Source organism: Dromaius novaehollandiae, chromosome 5, assembly GCF_036370855.1.
Source record: "Dromaius novaehollandiae isolate bDroNov1 chromosome 5, bDroNov1.hap1, whole genome shotgun sequence".
Lineage (NCBI taxonomy): Eukaryota > Metazoa > Chordata > Aves > Casuariiformes > Dromaiidae > Dromaius > Dromaius novaehollandiae.
The window spans coordinates 66,690,195-66,707,500 of record NC_088102.1 but is presented as its reverse complement, the minus strand read 5'-3'; the positions used below and the strand labels follow the sequence as shown (position 1 = coordinate 66,707,500).

Below are 17,306 nucleotides of genomic sequence, written 5' to 3'. Positions count from 1 at the left end.
CAGGATCCTGAGCACTGTAAATCATCTGCTTCCCCTTTCAATTCTGTCCTTAACCACCTCTTAGAGTTAAGTCCTTACCCATTAAAAAAGCAAGACATCATTTCCTGGCCTCAAAGCGACTGCAGGGCCTAAGAGCGCTCTCTGCTTGGTGCCGAGCGCCTTTGCCTGGCATGGAGGGGGCAGAGGCTGATTTCTGATTTCTTTTGCCCCAATAGCTTTAAACCTACGACTCTTCCAGGGGAGCACCTTAGTTATGAGTGGTGGGAGGGGTGGTACCTGCTTCTCTGCCAAGTCCCTGGCAAGGATTTGGGTGGTTCACTTTCTGGAGACTGGAATTTAGCTCTTCCCTTAATTCAGTCCTTCACTATTCACAGGGTGTCCGAGATTGCGATCCTATGGCCATTGCTTCAGCCTGCAGCTCAGACGGTCGCAGTTTTGGGGGACAATGCCCACATAAGCTGCAGCTCTGACATAGGCATTAGCCGTGCTGGGGACTGCCTATCTGCAGGGATATTTACAGCAGGCAGACAAAAAAAATGAAGTTTAGATACAAAATACTCCACTTAACTTTACACTACTGAAGACTAAGTGACGTCTATGCTTAAAGGAAGGCTTTGCTCATCCCCTGTCTGAAGGACATTGCCTAAAAGCGCAGCGCTCCCTAATCGCACAGTAGAAGACTTCCCTTGAACCTCAGCCCACAGCTTTTCAACCCCAGCGATCAGGCAGAGTGTTAATAAAACTGCTCTGCTGATTGATAGGGCAAAATTTTCAGAAGCATCCGCATCCCTGCCGGCTGTCAGCAGCCGTAGATGAGAAAAGCCGCAGAGATGGCCAACTAGAATGGAGGAACTGGTAGGGCAAATTAGACCGTCCCAGTCCAGCTTATAAAAGGAGACCAGAAGAGTTTGACTTATTAGCTTGACAAAATGAAGAGAATGAGATGGCTCCCTCATCCAGGGAGGGAAGCTAAAAGAGCTGTCGTAAGAACAATCATCATCACCAGTAGCAGGTGGTGGCTAGAAGATCATTTCTAGCCATCAGATGTGATAAGATGCCATCTGCCTTCCAGTAGGAGCAATGAGACAAGAGACCTGAGTGCTTTTTGGGTGGATTTCTGTTAAAGATTTAAATTTTTTTTGCAGATTTATGTGAAATGCTTGTCTGCAATAACAAGCTTTGATTTTCCCTGGGTCTTGACTGCCTTCCTAAATCAGTTCCTTTGAAGGTCTACTGAGGTGAAGGGTGTTGTCCTGTACAGAAGGAGCATGTCCTTCATCTAAACACACTTTTGGGAGGACAGAAAATGGGCAAAGAGGTTGTCCCAGCCCTTCTCCCGTGGCAAGGCATGGAAATAACTCACCTGACTTTGTTATTATTGGTATTATTTTGTCTCACTGTCCTGTAATTGCAAGCTGTGCTCTTTCTAAAGCCAGTCAACAAAGAAGGGCAAACATGTACATGCGAGAACTTTGAAAATTCAATAAAGATTGCATTTATCTGTAGTAATTTTGAGAAGTAAGGCAGGTATTTTATTGTTCATGACAGAGAAGGAGTTCTCTCTTTGTTTCCCTGCTGTTGTGTGTCAAATACTCAGATATTACCGATGAGAGAACATCTGAGCAGTTTCTTTTTGCCATCTGAAACTATGCTATGCTTAACGCTTTCTGGCCAACGCCACTGGCCGTGCTGCTCTTTGGAGAATGCCCACGGAGATCGGTGCTCCGTGGCGGTGCTCCCCTCCCATAACTGGAGCCACGGGTGGTCTGGACACCCAAACCAAGAGCTGCAAGCAGCCAGCTTCAGACCAGAATGGCCCATCTTAAGTACCAAGTCTGGCCTCCAACACCACCCAAGCCAAAAAATTGCTTGTTTGGAAATTTCCTGCCTTGAGCCCATTGCCCATCGCTGAAGGAGCACACGGCAGGTTGGGAATCTCGGCTGTCAGTGCCTTGTTGGTGGGAACAAGGAGCGGGCAGGGGGAAGAGGCTCTCGCAGGGCTCTCTGTGAGTGCTGACGTGATTTTAATGAGCAAGTGCATTCCTGCGTGCATGCACAGCTGGTCGCACAACAGCGGAGCAGGCCAGGATTCCTGCCCGGACCGACGTGGTTCCGGCGGGATGCAGTCATGTCGAGCCATCCCGAGCCCCTCGCGTGGGGCCATCGGGGCCCTCGCAGGACAGGGCATCCCTTGGCCATTGCAAACTGGCGGTCCTCCTTCGCATGGCCTGGGAGCCACGGAGCTGCTGTGCCACCACGGTGCCTGCAGTTTGTGGACATCGGAAGCGGCTTTTTTAATTAAAAGAAAGTGTTTGAACACACGGATACAGCAACACCTTTCCCAGGTCCCCTCTCCCCTCACCACAACCATATAAAGCATGAGCGGACAGTAATGCATGCAACAACAAAATAAGTTGTCTTTTTCTTTTTTTTTAACCAGCAAACACAGTTCTTCCCGTCATTTGGTGCAGAGGTAGCCAGGTACATCACCAAAAGACTGAGCTTTTGGGATCAGGCAGGATGAAACTGGTGAAGCAGCCAAGAGATAGAGATGCAGAGGAACCAGTCTGGAGGCTCAGCTCATCCCTGTGGCACTATTACTACTCCATGAAGACTAGGAAAACAGCTCAGGTGTTTTCCAGATAGAAAAGCTGAGAAATAATGTAGCAGGGGAGAAAAGGGTCCCCCCGCCCTCAATTGCTCCATCTCCAGACAAAGCCCTTTCCTGTTCGGAGGAGGGAGCCCTTTCCCGCTCTTCCCCAGGGCACCAGGGAAACAGTTGCCGACTCTTCTGCCGAAATTATCCTTTGCCTCCCGATCCTCTTGCAAGCCAGCAAGGCGGTGCGTGGAGGTCCCTGGTGCACGGCGGTCTCTGGAGCGGCTGGGTTGAGCTCTGCGGCCGGTTTGGGTGCCCGAACGTGCCAGGCAGCTCTGAGACGTGCCCACTTTGGTACCGCTTCCCATGCCCGAGCAACCCCAGGAGGTCAGTGCTAAGAGCTGTTTCTGTGCGTAGGGGCGGCTCAAAAATCTCTAGCCGTTCTGCCCATCCACCTAAGCAAACGCAGCGTCTTGGGTTTGTCCTCAGCCCCATGGGCTGGGTTGCTTTTGACTTACCTGCCTGCAAGCAGCAGGGGAAGCCCAAGCTGAAGCGCGGGCTTGGTCTCACGTGCCCAGCAGGCTGGGAGCAGGCTCAGAAGTGGCTGGGGCACGTTGGCACCATCCAACCAACCAACCAAACAAAAAACACAGAAAAAGGTCTGCACGCAAAGCTATTCCCCCTCCACATTAGTGGTTTATGCACCAAAAAGCAGAAAGGAAACAAATCTCCCAAGGACAAAATTGCAGCAGCTCCCACCAGAAGCCCTAAGTCAGCCCGTTATAGGGCCACCTTTGGGTGCAAACGAAACCAAAGCTGCGGAGGGACGGGAAGCTGAACACGACCTTTCTCCACCTGCAGTAAAGGAAATGTCCAAAGGAAGCAGCTATCCCTGCAGCGGCACGAAAAACCCTGCCGTCTAGCTAGGAAAAAATAAATAAATAAATAAATCTCCAAGGGGAAAAAAAAAAAAATCTACTTTTTTGGCTTACCACAAATTTTAGAAGAAACTAATTTTCAAAAAAATGAAAGTTTTTGCATCCCTGCTGGCTAAATTGGTGACAGCTCAGATGGCACGGTATCTAGCTGGATTTGGGTATAAAGGAGTTCTTCGGCACCGTTTTGCCCAGCAGCCGCTCCGCAGCGGTGGAAATTACTACCGGACTGGAATGGTAGTATTTTCCCTCACATTTGCCCCCCAGCGCCGCTCCCTCCCTCGCAGGATCGAGCCCCAGGAGAGCAGCTTTAACGCCCTCTCCTCCGGTCCCTTACGGATACCGCCACTTGGCACGGCTTCCCCCTCCCCGCCCCCCCAGCAACGACCCCAGTAGCAAAAAAATAAATAAAAGAAAACGCCAGGCTTCGTATTCTGGATGGATATTTATTTGCTTAACAGATTTTCTTTTTTTTTTTTCATTTTTCTTTTTTTGGTACAAAGCATCCAGGAAAGCTTTTACTTCTCTTTTTAAAAAATAAAAACTAGGTTTCTTTTAAAAAAAGACACATGAAAAGGAAAAAAAAAAGTTAATTATTTGCAATTGCTCTGTTTTTATTCTGCCTTCCCCACCCCACCCGCCTCCCTCCCCCGCCGCCCTTTTAATTTGGACCAATTTTCATTCTTTTCCATATATATTTAATAAAATAAATAAAGGATTTTCTTTGTCGTGTATTGCAGTGCCATTTTTTTAAACAAAGGCTTCATGGCTCAACATTGCAAGGTAATAACAAACAAAAGGATTATACATTAAAATCCTCCCCCTCTCAAAACTCCCCCTAGCCCTCCCCTCCAAACCACGAAATAGAATACAATTCAAGTAGTCTTTTTTTTTTATGTTTTAAATGTATGGATATATAAGACAAAGCAAGTACAGAACTGGTTAACAGAGTGTCCCCATTTTATTAGCAAGTGAGAGTATATCATAGGGAGATGTAATTGATTCCCCCCTTTTACGGTTCCTAGACAGATAATATATATTATTTTAAAACCAACCTATTTTACAGCCCGCTGCCCGCCTCTCCGGCCCGCGCCTCGAGCCGCGGCGTCGCCTTGCCTCCCTCCCGCGCGGCGAGGGGCCGAGCAGGGGCAGGAGCCGGCGGGTGGTGGCGCGGCCGCCTCCGCCGGGGCTCGGCGCGCGAGCGAGCCGGCAGCGCCGGGGAGAAGCCGGAGCGGGGGCCGGAGGAGGCGGCCCCGGGAGCCAGCGCGGCGGGGTCCCCGCCGGAGCGGGGCCCGGAGGCGGAGCGGGCACACCTGCGCGACTCCAGCGTGGTTTGTCTTCAGAGCAGTTCCCTTTTAGTCTAGATTTTTTTTTGTTTTGTTTTTCTCTTTTCTTAAAAAAAAGGATGCGTATAGATGTATTTCTGTGTGTGCGTGCATCTGTGTACATGAGTGACAGCCAACTAGCTCATATGGTCATGACCAAGCTATATTTCAGAAGAGAAAAGAAACACATTTATCACACTTTTCCTAAAACGAAAAGCTAAAATTTCAAGTTCAGTATTCGCTATCTTGTCCTTCCCTCCCCACCCTCCCTTGCTATTTCTGGGTTTTTTCCCTTCCAACTTACTTTAGCACCATAACACATTTTAAACATTACAATCCCTCTTCAGATACTACACAAAATGTCCCATAAAAATAGTGCTTTTTTTGCCAAAAAAGTTATATAATATATTATATATATAAATCAACTAAATCCGTGGCAAATGTGCAATGCAGACGCCTCCTCCATTTAAAGTGAGCATCAGCTCACTTTTTCTTTTTTTCCCCTTTCCTTTTTCTTCTCTCTCTCTCTCTTTCTCTCTCTCTCTCTCTCTCTCTCTCTCCTCTTTCTCTCTTTCTCACTTCATCGATGATTTTCAAAAGGTGCAAGTCGATTTGGAATCTTGTAATTAAGCACACACAAAAAATGCAGATGGGTCTCCTCGGAATCTCTTCTCAGTTACGTTTTTTTCAAAGGTGCAAAAGAAAGTTATAAAAATAAGAAAAGTTATCCAAAAAAAAAAAAAAAAAAAAGTGGGGGTGGGAATGAGGCAAAAAGATTTATATCCCTCAAGATTTCTCCCCGTTTTTTTCACTTTATTGTCAAGAAAGACACGGAATGGACTCTTCTTCTCGAAAAAAAATGTTGACTTCGTATCCTTTTCCCCTCTCGCTCTTTCTTTTGTCTTCTGCTGTTGGCACCCGGGATGTCATGCCGTGCCCCACAGGGAAAAAACCGAAAAGGTCAAGTGCCACACTGTCCCTTTGAAGCACAGGCTCGGAAACACTGGGTACACGGGGGAAGAGGACAGGTCTGAGAAACGAAACACCCCTCCCGCCCCCCAAAACCGCCCGCGAGGACGAGGCCACGGAGACGGCGCCGCTGGCCCGGGGCGCCGCGGTCCCGCCGGCGCCGCGCCGGGCTCCCGCGCCCGGCCGGCCGCCGCGCGGCTCGGGGGCAGCCCCCGGGGGGGCCGAGGGGCTCGGGGGCTAGACCTCGCCAGTCCTCCCGCCCGCCCCCGGCGGACCCAAAACGGAGACGCCGCTCGGCAGTTCATTTCTGGCGGCCCGGCGGCCCCGCGGGCGCCCGCGGCGCCGGGGGCCTCTGGCTGGGCAGGGCGACGAGGGGGCGATGCGCCTTGGCTTCCTCGGAGGCTTGCAGCCCCTCCGCTTGCCACCGGTACCGGCGGGCCCGCAGGATGCCCGGCACCTCGCGCTGCAGCCGCTGCGAGCTCTTCTTCTGCCACACGTCGTACTTGGAGTACTTGGCGTGCGAAGGCTTTTGGAAGCTGTCCTGCGGAGGCAAGGGGAAAAAATCAGCCTGCGAGGCGGGGCGTGAGGTTCGTGGTTCTCGCCTGGCCCCAGGGAGAGCTCATTTCTCCTCCTCTTCTAGCCTAGACCATCTCCGGTGGCCCCATCCCGTGTGCTTCGTGCGGGCGTTCAGCACAGCTTCACAGCAGGGCTGAGGTGGGATGGGACCGCTGGAGAGCACCTGCTCCAACCCCCCTGCTCAAGCATCTCCGTCCCTGGGAGGTCGCCTCACCCTGGCTTTGCTGCAGAAGAACGGGTCTCAGGGACAGGCATCCCCCTCTCCCCGTGGCCCCGTTCTCTTCTCTTTCTCTTCTGACCAGCCCTTCCGGGGACCCGCCGCCCCCGCTCACCTTGTTGAGTGCCGGCAGCCCCACGAGCGACGTGGCGGAGAGGTCTCGCTCCGACTTGACGGACTTGGCGCAGTAGGTTTCCAGGAGAGCCAGGTCGCAGCTCCGAAAGCAGCACTCCTCCACGATGCCGCGGTTGATCCTCCTGTTATTTCGCCCCACGGGCCTACCTGCAACGGCAGAGGCCCAGCCGTGATACCCCGCGCCGAGAGGGACGCCCGCTCTCCCCGCATCCCTCGTCCGCGGCAGCGCGCCGCGGACACCGGCTCGCCAAGCGCCTCCGTTGCACGGCGAGGCTTTCCGAGCTCCCAGCGCGACTGCGATTAAAGGCACTTCCTACCACCGCAGTTTATTCCACCTCATTAGTGACACCAGCAAGAGCCGCCTTTGCGGCTTCAGCTAGCTGGGGCGGTCGAAGCGAGCAAGCCGAAGCCGAGTCGGGATGCGAACGCGACGGAGATTACTGCGAATGTCTCCGCTGTTGATCCTGGCAGGCGCCTTTTATTAGAAAGAAGCAGCGCGGCTTTGCAGTCGCCAACCTCCTCCTTTCATGTTGACGCTCAGGCAGGTGAAACGAAGCAACGCGGATAAATTTTACCAGATGGGGCAGCTCTGAGACAGCTGCGGGAAGAATACAGTCTCAACAACACGCTCCCACACCCGCCAAAAATAGCTATTAAACTTAATCTTTTAAGAAGGGCTCCTCTCCCGCTCCTCCCTGCAGAAGGATGCGAAAGCCAGCGGAGAAGTGGCCAACGCAGCGACAAGCAAGTGTCACTATTTAATTAAGCCAACGTGCTCTAGAGGAACGGCTTGGGTAATTTTTTTTTCCCCCCTTTTTCTCCTCTTTAAATAAAGCAATGGGCAAATTCGAATTTCTAATGCAAAACAAGAAGACTTCCAAAGACATGAAACGGCCTGCAACTAAAGGATTAAAGGATGCGCTTTTCTCGCGCATGGGGCTGGGGCAGCATTTCAGGCCTCGGGGTTGCAAAGTGCCGGGTGATTTCAGCGCGGGGATCCACCCGGCAGCGCTCGGCGGCCTCCCTCCGATTCGCCCTGCCCCGCTGCCCGGCCAGCCGCCAAGGTCCGAGGATGCTTCCCTCTCCGGAGGAGCCCAGCCAAGGGCAGACGTAGGGTTTGGAAGGGAAAAACCGGAGAAAACGCAAGCGGCCCCCTCCCGCCCGCGCTCCCGCGGAGCGGCAGCGACGACACGCGTGGTCTGGGGAGAAGCCGAGGCTTCGAAAGGTTGGAGGCCTCCTCCGGAGGAGCGGAAGGCTTCGCCGCCGGCTCCCTGGCGACCGCCCGGCGGGGCAGATTTCCGATTACATAACTGTCCGTGCGGCTCTCGCCAGATGCCAAGACACTCTCCCGTGGGACAGTTACTCGGGGAAAAACAGCTACCTCGGGACAGCAGCCGAAGGGCAACGGAGGCCGGGAAATTTCTAGCTAGCAGCAACGTCGCCGCTGACCGGACCGGGACAAGGGCTGGTTGCAGCAGGCGGGACCGCGGGTCGGAGCCCCCGGCCCTCGCCCACGTGCGGCATCTCGCTCTCGCGCCGCCGCCGAGGGTTTAGCTCCTATTTAACTAATAATCGCGCTCGCTCCGGGAGACCCGCGCCCCGTCCCGCTGCCGGGGAAGGAGGGCTGGAGCCCCGGGCAGCCGGGGAAGGGGCCGCCTCAGCCGGTGCCCCTGGCTCGGGGACGGCCGCGAGCGCCCAGCCGAGTGGAAGGGGCCTTCGGGTGTAAACAGCCCCCGGGGCCGCCGCGGCCCGGCGGGGACCAACAAGGGCCCCTTTGTGCGCGGCCGGCAGCACTGCCGTTGTCCCCGTGCCCCCGGGCCGCGCCTGCCCCCCTGCTTTTTCCTAGTATTATTCGGAGGGACGGCGGCGCGCAGGAATGTGCCCCGTCAGCACAAGCGGCGGCACAGGGCTGAATTCTTATCAGCTGTTGGGAAGGAGGAAACGGGAGCCGCTGTGCGCGGAGCACAAGGCGGACGCCGCCGCTCCTCCTCCTCCTCCTCCTCCTCCCCGGCCCCATCCTCGCCCCTCGGCCCCGGAGCATCCTTCCACCTGCGCCCCGGAGCGCCGGCCCCGGGGAGCCGCGGGGCGAAGCGGCCGAGCACGCCGCAGCTCTGTTGACAGCTGACGTCGCTGCGCGTCCCCAGCCCGCTCCCTCCCGCTCCCCCGGCGTCCTCGGAGCGCACCCGGGCCCGCGGCCCAGCAGGGCCCCATGGCCACCAGCTCAAAGGGGACGCGCGGCAAGGCGCCGAGCAACGCCGGCGATGCCGGGAATCCCAAGCTGGGAGCCGCCTTCGATATCCCTCACATTTGCAAATCCTAACTCTTCCAAAGACACCTGCGGTTTGTGCCCCGGGCGAGCAGACGGACCCACGGACATCCCCGCCGTCACCCGCGGGCCAGCCCAGAGCCACGCGGAGATGCTCCAGCTCAGCAGGATCAGAAACGGGATCTCGGCAGCGGCCACGCGCCCACGAGAAACTGCAGCGTGCTCACAGAAGCACCTCAGGCTAGGACGCCGGCTTTTGCAAGCCCTCCCGTGACAAGGACATACAGTAGTTAGGTATTTAAATCACCTCGGCAGCAGAAAACCGACAGCGAGCTTTCTCACGATTTTCCTTTTTTCCACGATCACCGGCCGGCTGCTTGCAACAAGCCTTTTGCAGCAAGCAGGGCTCCCCGGCGCTCGCGGGACCAGGCTGCAGCAGCCCGTGTCAGCTGCTTCTTTGGAAGCAGGTTGCTCCTCGGGTAGCAGCTCTCAGCAGGCTGTGGGTTGAGGCGTACTCCTGGCAAATTTGGGCCCGGTTTTAAGGCACAAATTCACAAGCAGGCAAGCCTTGGGCCTTCCAGCAGGCCATAGCTAGTGCAAGTGTCTCGGTGCGGACACAGGTCCCCACGAGCCACCAGAGAGCCATGAACTTGCCCTGTAGACCTGAGGATGTGGCCGTAGGGGCAGGGTGTGGAGATCCTGGTAGCCAAGGGGGTTTAAAAATTAAGACTAAGCCCAGCTTTGACCAACCAATAAAGGGAAAAAAGAGAGAGGAGCTTGGGATGTCTGCAGCCTTCACCTAGCAGAGCTTGAGCCCAAACATCTGTTCAGCCTTGCACAGCCAGATGCTGAAGGGGTTAAAGCAGGGGTTTGGGGTGGCTTTGCTTCAGCCCCCAGGCACCTGCACTCAGCAGAAAGACTGAAAACAGGAGAAGGGGGACCGGAGAGGAAAAAAAAAGAAAAAAAAGATGAATCCCCCTGCAAACACCAGATTGGCCACTTGGCACAAAACTCCTCGTCGGCCTGCAGAAGTGTTTTCATTTTGGCCTGGAAGGCAGGGTTATTCGAGGTGAAGGGAGGTCAGTCTGTCCGCAAAACAAAAGCCCCGTTCCCTTTCATCCCCCGAGAGCGGGAGGAGGGGAGGGGAGCTGAAGGCAGGGACACGGGCGCTCCGCTATATATAGGCGGGAGGGAGAGGTGCGAGTCCCAGGCAGGAGCTCTCCTCCCGGCTGCCGGCAGACGGAGACGCGGGAGGCGGAAGAGGAGCGGAGGAAGAGCGGCGCGTGTGCAAACCCTTGCCCGAAGCCAACCGAGGGCGGGAGGTGCTCCAAGCACCTTTCCGAAACGGCGGGCCCAGGCAGCAGCCCCCCGGCACGCCAGACCTCGCATGACGCCAGTCCGCACCGGCTGAGCATCCCCGTCTGAAACTGGTACCCGGGGTCTTTCCCTGCTCGGCAGCAAACCCTTCCCTCCGAGGGAGAACGGCTCCAGACGCCGGTGTCTCCAAAAAAACGACTCGCCCCATTCCTCGAAAGCAGCTTTCCAAGCTAACTAATTCTCGCACAGTCAGAGCGGAGGCGCGAGGGCCACATGCACGGCAGCAGGCACAGCTCGCCCCTACGTCCCCTCCCCGCCGCCTGGCCGTGCCCCCTTCCCCTGGTTACCTATAGGTCAGCAAGACGCAGAAGGGCAGGAGCAGCGCCCCGCACTGCAACGCCAGGCCAGGGCACCCCAAAGCCCGGCGAGCTGCCGCTGTCACCTGGTTGGGGACTGCTCAGCGTCCGCCGCCACTGCCTTAGCCCTCCCGCCCATTGCAACGCAGCTCCCGGGTGCTGCGTGCCCACGGAAAGCCCGACCTCGTGCAGTCCCGCACGCGCGAGGCAACGACGACATCCTTTGGCACGGCCCGTGCTGTGAAAGGATGAGGCATCACTAGCAACAGGTTCACATCCAGGCAGCTTGGCCCCATCCAAGACATCCAGTACATCCAGGAGGGCTTGGAGAGGCGCCGAGGAGCTACGGACACAGCCAAGCCTGCCCCGACGGGGAGAGCAGAGCTGCCCGGCCCAGGTGCTCCCAAAGTGGGATGGTCCCTGGGAGCAGCACCTGGGATATCCGTGGATACAGCGCCTACACGTCGCCTGGGAGTTTTTAAAAACAAGCTTTTGCTAGCACCGAGCTGGCTGGATACATCGCTGCTGCTCACTCGCCTGCATCACGGGTTGGCCTAAAACACAGCAGCGCTTCCCAGCGATACCTGGCGTTTCTATAAGCACCACACGCAGGGTCCGGCCTCCCCGCCTCGCTCCCTAGAACGTCCCCGGCCTCGCCCGGCCCCCGCGCCGGCTACTCACTGAAGTAGAAGCCCCGGTCCCCGCAGACGAACTGCAGCGTGTCGACGAGCTCGCCGCCGCAGAGGGTCTCGGCGGTGCCGTAGGCGGCGGCGGCGTCCAGGGCGGAGGCCAGGAAGGCCAGCAGCAGCAGCAGCAGCCGCCTCGCCGCGCGCATCCTCGGCACCTGCGGGCGAAGCCAGAGCGTTAGACGCGGGCACGTGCCCCCCCCCTCGCCTCCTCCTCTCCCGGGCGGCCGGCGACGCGTCCCCCCGCGTTTTCCCCCCAAAAGGGTTTCGGATGCTGCAGACTGATTTCTGCAGGCAAGGTTCAGCCCCGCCGCTCAGCTGCCCGGGCGACGGGCTGCCTCGAGGCGGACGAGGTTTGCATCGGAGCGGTTTTCCATTGGAAAATCCCACTGCGAAAGGCTTCTATCCCCCTGCTCTTTAAACAGCATCTTTTTTCTTTTTTTTAATGGGGAAATCACGTAAATGGTTATCAGGATGTGGTTTGCTTCATTCTGGAATCGCTTTGATGAGAAGTTTGCAAGCGTGCTTCCCAAAAGCAGGAAGAAATGACGCTTCAGCCCGTGCCGGAGCTGCTTTTGAGGAAAGCTCGGACCTGCCCAGCTCAGGCGCGGGAATCCCGGGAGCCCAGCTGTCGCCGAGTGGGTTTGGGATGGGAAAGCCATCCCTCGGGGCGGACGGGTCCCGGGGAAGCGCACCCTGAGGAGGGCCACATATCTGCCAAATAACGCCAAGCTTTCCCCGCCTAATCTCCAGCAAACCTCCACCCTCGGCCGAGACACGGCGCTCTGCATCCAGCTCTCACCAGCACCGAGCGGCTCGAGGGCGGTCTCGGCCGTGCCCCCGGCCCCCGGGACGCCGCGGCGCTGCGCCTCCTGCTCCGAGCTGGAGCTGCCGCCCCGGGCAGATTAAATCACTCGCCCAAGGTCACCGGGGAAGGCTGCAGCGGAGCCGCCAAAGTAGCTCAGGTCCCCCGGGGGGGCAGCGAGGAAGCCGCCCTCGCCGCCGCGTTTCGGCAGCGCGTAGCCCAAGCCGTCGCCCGTAAAGGCGCTGCGCTTGCGAGCGCTCAGTAGCTCGGTGCAGAGGGGAGGCAAAAAGGCGGCTCAGCCGGCACCAGGCCCCGAAACGCCCCCAGGACCCTGCGCAGGCGACGCAGCAGCCCTGCAGCAACCAGCGCGCGGGGGCTTTTGCAGCAGCATCGGTCCCTCCGCCACGGCGCTCTGCGGGCTGTGATTTCACCACGCGGCCAAGCCGCAGCGGTTTGCCGCCTGCAATCCTGACCTTTTCTTCGCGAGACGGCCCGTGGGTATTCCCCAGTCCTCCTGGCATCACCTGCGCTGCCGCAGCCCTGCCCCTCGCGTGGCAACGTCAGCGACGCGCTCGCCCCGTGACAAGCCAGCAATTATCCCTCTCCCTTCGCCTTTTCTTTCTCCCCCTTCCTCTATTTTTTTTTTTAAGGGTGGCTGCGGGCCGCCGGCGTCCCCGAGGCACAGGCAGCGCCCGCGGCACCGGCGGCCAACGTGGGGCTCCAGGACACCTGAATACTCCCCCGTTCCCAATTAAGCTCCGGCTGGCTCCGAGCGGCGCGCTTAACAAGCGGCCTGATTGCCGGCGGCCCCCAGCCCGCGCCGGCCCCCCGGGAGGAGACGGGCTGTGTCAGCGGGGCGATAGCTGGTGCTGGGGGAGACCTGATACGGCGGAGAACAACTTCCAGTCCTTGGAAAACACCAGGTGCCAAAAAGCCCCTTTCTCCACCCAGGCACAAGCTCACAAGAGCTTCCTCCTTCCAAACCACGGCTGCCGGGGCGGCACTGCCCGCCATTGCCCCCCCGGCACGAGCTGGTCGAACGCGCCAGGCGGGAGGCAGATCCGCTGCCTCCCCGGGGGAGGCTGGTCCCTCCGGGGCTGGTCTTGGCCCGCGGCGGCGGAAGAGGTGCCCGGAGGTGAATTCTTCCCAACGGCAGATCAGACCCGGTGCGGCGTCCGAGCGGCGATGCAGGACGAGTTCCCTAGTCGCAGGGAAGAGCCACCCTCCCGTGTGAGGCTGCTGCAGGGTTTTTCGACGGTTTGCTGCACAATCAGCTGGATCGGCGATTTCTGTCCAGCTGCTGAGGAGCCGGAGGCCAAGGGGCCGCGATGTGCTAAAAGGCCCGGTTGCCAAATCTCCGAGGACTGCTCAGGCATCCCTTGCATCCAGGCCTGCGCCGAGCCAACCAAACCACGGTGCCTCTCTTGGGCAACATCTCCCGAAAAACGGATACTAAACCTCCTGTCTGACCTAATTCCTCCTTCAGTCTGGCCTTCATTACAATTTAATATGAACAGAACAACGTAGGAGGGAATTGACAGATGGCCCAGTCTGCAAAATTTGGATTTGGACGGCCCAGGCGACTCTTGCTCTTTGCGGAGCAGCGCAGTTTTAACGGCAGCGAGGCAAGAAGTTGTCAGCCCGAAGCAAGCAGGAGGGAAAAACAAACTTTCGGAGCCCCATCCCAGCCAGGGAGGTGGAAGTTTCAGCACTCCAGCATCTACCTGCGAGATACCCCCGAGCGGGCCACACGCGAATTTTGGGGCACGGCACGCCCAAGGGGCGGGATGCCACGGTACGGTGCAGCGAGGGATGGTGGCAGGGATGCTGCCCGCCAGGCTAGCGAGAAAACCCCGAATATCGCGGTGATAGGGGCGGGCAGCCATCCCTCGCGGGCCACCGGGCCGGACCTTGGACAGAGGTAGCGGGGCTCCGTCGAGCTGCCAGGCAAACGAGACCGACCCAGGACGAGGGGGTTGTTTTGCTTTTCTCCTGCTTGGCTTTAATCGCGAGGCTTGAAAAAAATAAAAGTCTCCTGCTTCTTGGCACCTGGCTCGCGTGACATTTATACGGCTGAGGTTGGCAATACTGCTTCTATTTTTAGCCCTCGCTTTTTTGTCTTCCCTGTTCCTCCCCAGCTCAGCCCTGTCCCGGGGATCACCTTTCCCAGGCGGAGCAAGGCGCCTTCGCGCCTCCTCGCCGCGGCTCCCGCCAGCCGGGGAGCGCGCCCTGCGCCTGGGTCCTGCACCGAGGGCGACCGGAGCTGTGGAAAAATCAAGCTCGGAAAGGTGAATGGGGTATTCAGTACCATTTACTCACCCCGCTGGGGAGCAAGCGCGTATTGCACAAATTTTGGTATGCAGCCCAGAAACATTTGATTTATGGCAGAAAAAAAAGGAAATGCAATCTTGCTTAACTCTTCTAAAGACAGCTGGCAAGACCCAGGGAAGGGATTTAAGTCCATTTTAGTAGCCTCACTTAACTCCTTTCTTTATTGTTCCTCTCTCCTTTCTGCGTTCACGTCCAAAACCTGGAGTATATCAGGAAAAGTTAACAGCAAGTTAAGCTGTTAAATCAGAAATTGTGGTGACTGGAGTTTACTGGCAAGTGATATTCCCACAACACGTTGAACTTACTTTATGTCTTGGCAGAGCAGACTTAACCCTTTCAGAGCCAGGTTACAACCACCAGGCATATTTCTGCCCCGATCCCCCCACCTTTCCCGACCCCCGGGTCGAAGCCAGCGCCGCTTCGCCCCGCAGACGCGGAAGCCTGTGAAAGCACCGACGAGCCCCGTCCCCGGGCTCGGGGAGGTCAGTCCCAGGACACGAGCAGGGAGAGGGGGGGCCGCTCACGGTGCTAGCACGCAACGCTGGAAACGCACCAACGTCTCGGGCCCTCTAAAAATAAGACCTCACCTGCTGTGTTTGCTTTATTTAAGAAAGAAAGGAAAGGCAGAAATCCCTCTTTCTAGCGCCCCGCTGTTCCAGCGGGGCTTGATCCAAAGCCTGCCGGAGGCAACGGGCGGCCAGGCACCGACACCTCCGGGCTGCAAAAAGCATCACCTGTCAGGAGAAAAGCGCCGGGACACACACGCACATTTTGGCTCTGCAGTTTCATTCAGCGGTGGGAGGGGACCTGCGGTGTCAAATCTTTTATCCCTTAATGAATTTTCACAGGAGCGGGGATAGCCCCTTTGAAAGGCTGAGCGAGCTTGTGTGGGTGTCGACAACCCGGAGCAAGATTTACGGCCCTGACCCATTCACCCCCACCAAAATTGTCAAGTTGGGTCCAAAACAGTTCAGTGAAGCTCAAATCAGAGGTGTCAGTCAGTTTTATTTCTCCAGATGTCCTCAGCACAAAGTCACCCTTACAAAACCCACGACCCAGACTCCTCAACTCCACTCTAAATCAAGCCAAGAGGAGGGGGAAAAAAAACCCCAACACGCTGAACCCTGCTCAGTGGAAGAAAAACCACACACGCGCACGCACACACAACCTGACAACAAATAAAAACAAAGAGAACCAGGCCTCGGCCTCCCAGGCACATCCTGGCGTGTGGAAGAAAACTACAGACTTTGCATAGGAAGTCGCAACCTACGGGTTGAAAGCAGCGGTTCTCCCAAGGTGTCTCTTTAAAACCACCCACGCAAACCTTATTTTTGCACTTGATCGCTCCACGCTGCCGGAGCGAGCCCTGGCGTATCAGAAACCCCGCTAGCGTACCGCTGGCTCGAGGCAAGGCGGCCACATCTGCTGGTACAGTTACGCTAAATCCGAGTTTCCTCATGTGCCCCAATTCCCTACCGCTCGGCAGAGCCCTTCCAAGTCGCGCTCTTAAAACAATCACTGTAGGGAAAAGCAATTGGGAAGGAAGGAGGGGGGAAAAATCGCCCGGAGTCGAAGGCTGCACGCCAGCCGCTAACTCTCGCTCCATTTTGGCGTCGCTTTCTTGTTTTTCCTCTCTGGATTTCCACCCCGCCGAGACCCGGCGCGCTGCGGCGCTTTGCGAACCGGAGCTTGGCGGCGCCCCGCACGCCGCCCGCGGCCACCGGCTGCTCCGCGCTCCCCGAGCCGCTCCGCGGAGACCCGCCGCGCCGCGCCGCGCCGCTCCGCTCCGCGCCGCTCCGCTCCGCGCGGCCCCGCGGCCGAGCCCGGCTCTCGGGGTCCCTCTAGCGCCCCGCGCGGGCAGCGCGGCCCCTCGCCCGCCCCGGCGGCGGGGCAGCCCGCCCGCATCGCCCGCGGCCCGCCGGCGTTGCGCGGGGCGCGCAGCGCGCTGCTTACCTTGGCGCCGCCGCTCTGCGCCGGGTGCGCGGCGCCGCGCGGGCAGGCGGGCGGCCCCCCGCGCTCCCCCGCGCCCGCCGCGGCGCCTGGCATGCCGCTGCGCTGCGCTGCCTGCGCGCCGGCGCTCCGCTCCGCTCGGCTCCGCGCGCCCGGCCCGGCGGCCGTGGCAAGCGCCTGCCGCAGCCCGGCTCGAGGATGGTATTTTGCTACGCTGGGGTACGTCGCCGCGCCGGAGGGCCAGCGAGCGCGCGCCTGCTTGCTTGCTTTTTTGTTTTTCCTTTTTTTTCTGTTTTTTTCCTTTTTTTTTTTTTTTTTTTGCCTTTCTCTCCTGCTGCTGTGGCTGCCCCCGGGGCGGCTCGCACTGTTGTGTTTGTGGACTGCGTCGCCCTGGCCGGGGCTGGAGGGGCCGGCTCCCTCGGCGCACGCTGCTCCCGGCTGGCTGCCCCACGAGCGAGGAGACAGGCAGGGCGCTCCGGCTGCCCCCCTTTTATACCCCCCCAATGGGCATGCTCTGACTTCCCCGGCGAGCACCAGCCCGGCCACGCAGCCAATAATGTTGCAGAGCGATCTAACCCCCTCTCTCTTCCCTCCCTCCTTCCCTCCCTCCTTCTCCCTCGTAACCCTCCGGAGTCCAGCGCGGGGAGGGAAGAGGGGGGAAAAAAGTTTCCGCCGCACGCTCTGCTCGCCCGCCGCGCTCCGGAGGGGGCTGCGCCGCCCGGCCCCCCCCCCGCGCAGGTGCCGCCGCACCCGGCGCCCCCGAAGGCGCCGCGGCTCCGCAGCGACCCTTCCCCGCCGCCGCCGCTCCGCCGAGCCGCGCGCAGCGCCCGCGCCTCGCCCGG

General features: G+C 58.4%; 1 protein-coding gene across 2 annotated transcripts; it reads right to left on the bottom strand.

Annotated features, from left to right (window-relative positions):
- Nucleotides 1-3,957: 3,957 nt before the first annotated feature.
- On the bottom strand, nt 3,958-16,964 carry IGF2 (insulin like growth factor 2). 2 transcript variants are annotated; one of them, XM_064513140.1, is made up of 4 exons: nt 16,468-16,964; nt 11,374-11,536; nt 6,734-6,900; nt 3,958-6,366 (listed from the first exon to the last, which is right to left on the bottom strand). In XM_064513140.1, the coding sequence occupies exons 1-4, from the start codon at nt 16,558-16,560 to the stop codon at nt 6,127-6,129; spliced, it is 663 nt and encodes a 220-aa protein (XP_064369210.1). In that variant the 5' UTR covers nt 16,561-16,964; the 3' UTR covers nt 3,958-6,126. The 2 variants fall into 2 exon arrangements, with proteins under 2 accessions (XP_064369210.1, XP_064369209.1); XM_064513139.1 differs by lacking the exon at nt 16,468-16,964 and adding an exon at nt 14,345-16,337.
- Nucleotides 16,965-17,306: the final 342 nt, after the last annotated feature.

Bases quoted from the DNA above. Each gene is read 5' to 3' on its own strand.
- IGF2 (XM_064513139.1), bottom strand. From the start codon at position 14,494: ATGGTACTGAATACCCCATTCACCTTTCCGAGCTTGATTTTTCCACAG. The intron at 11,537-14,344 runs GTGATCCCCGGG...CTTCGCCCGCAG, and splicing joins CCTTGCTCCGCCTGGGAAAG to GTGCCGAGGATGCGCGCGGC. The intron at 6,901-11,373 runs GTGAGTAGCCGG...CTGCCGTTGCAG, and splicing joins GGACCGGGGCTTCTACTTCA to GTAGGCCCGTGGGGCGAAAT.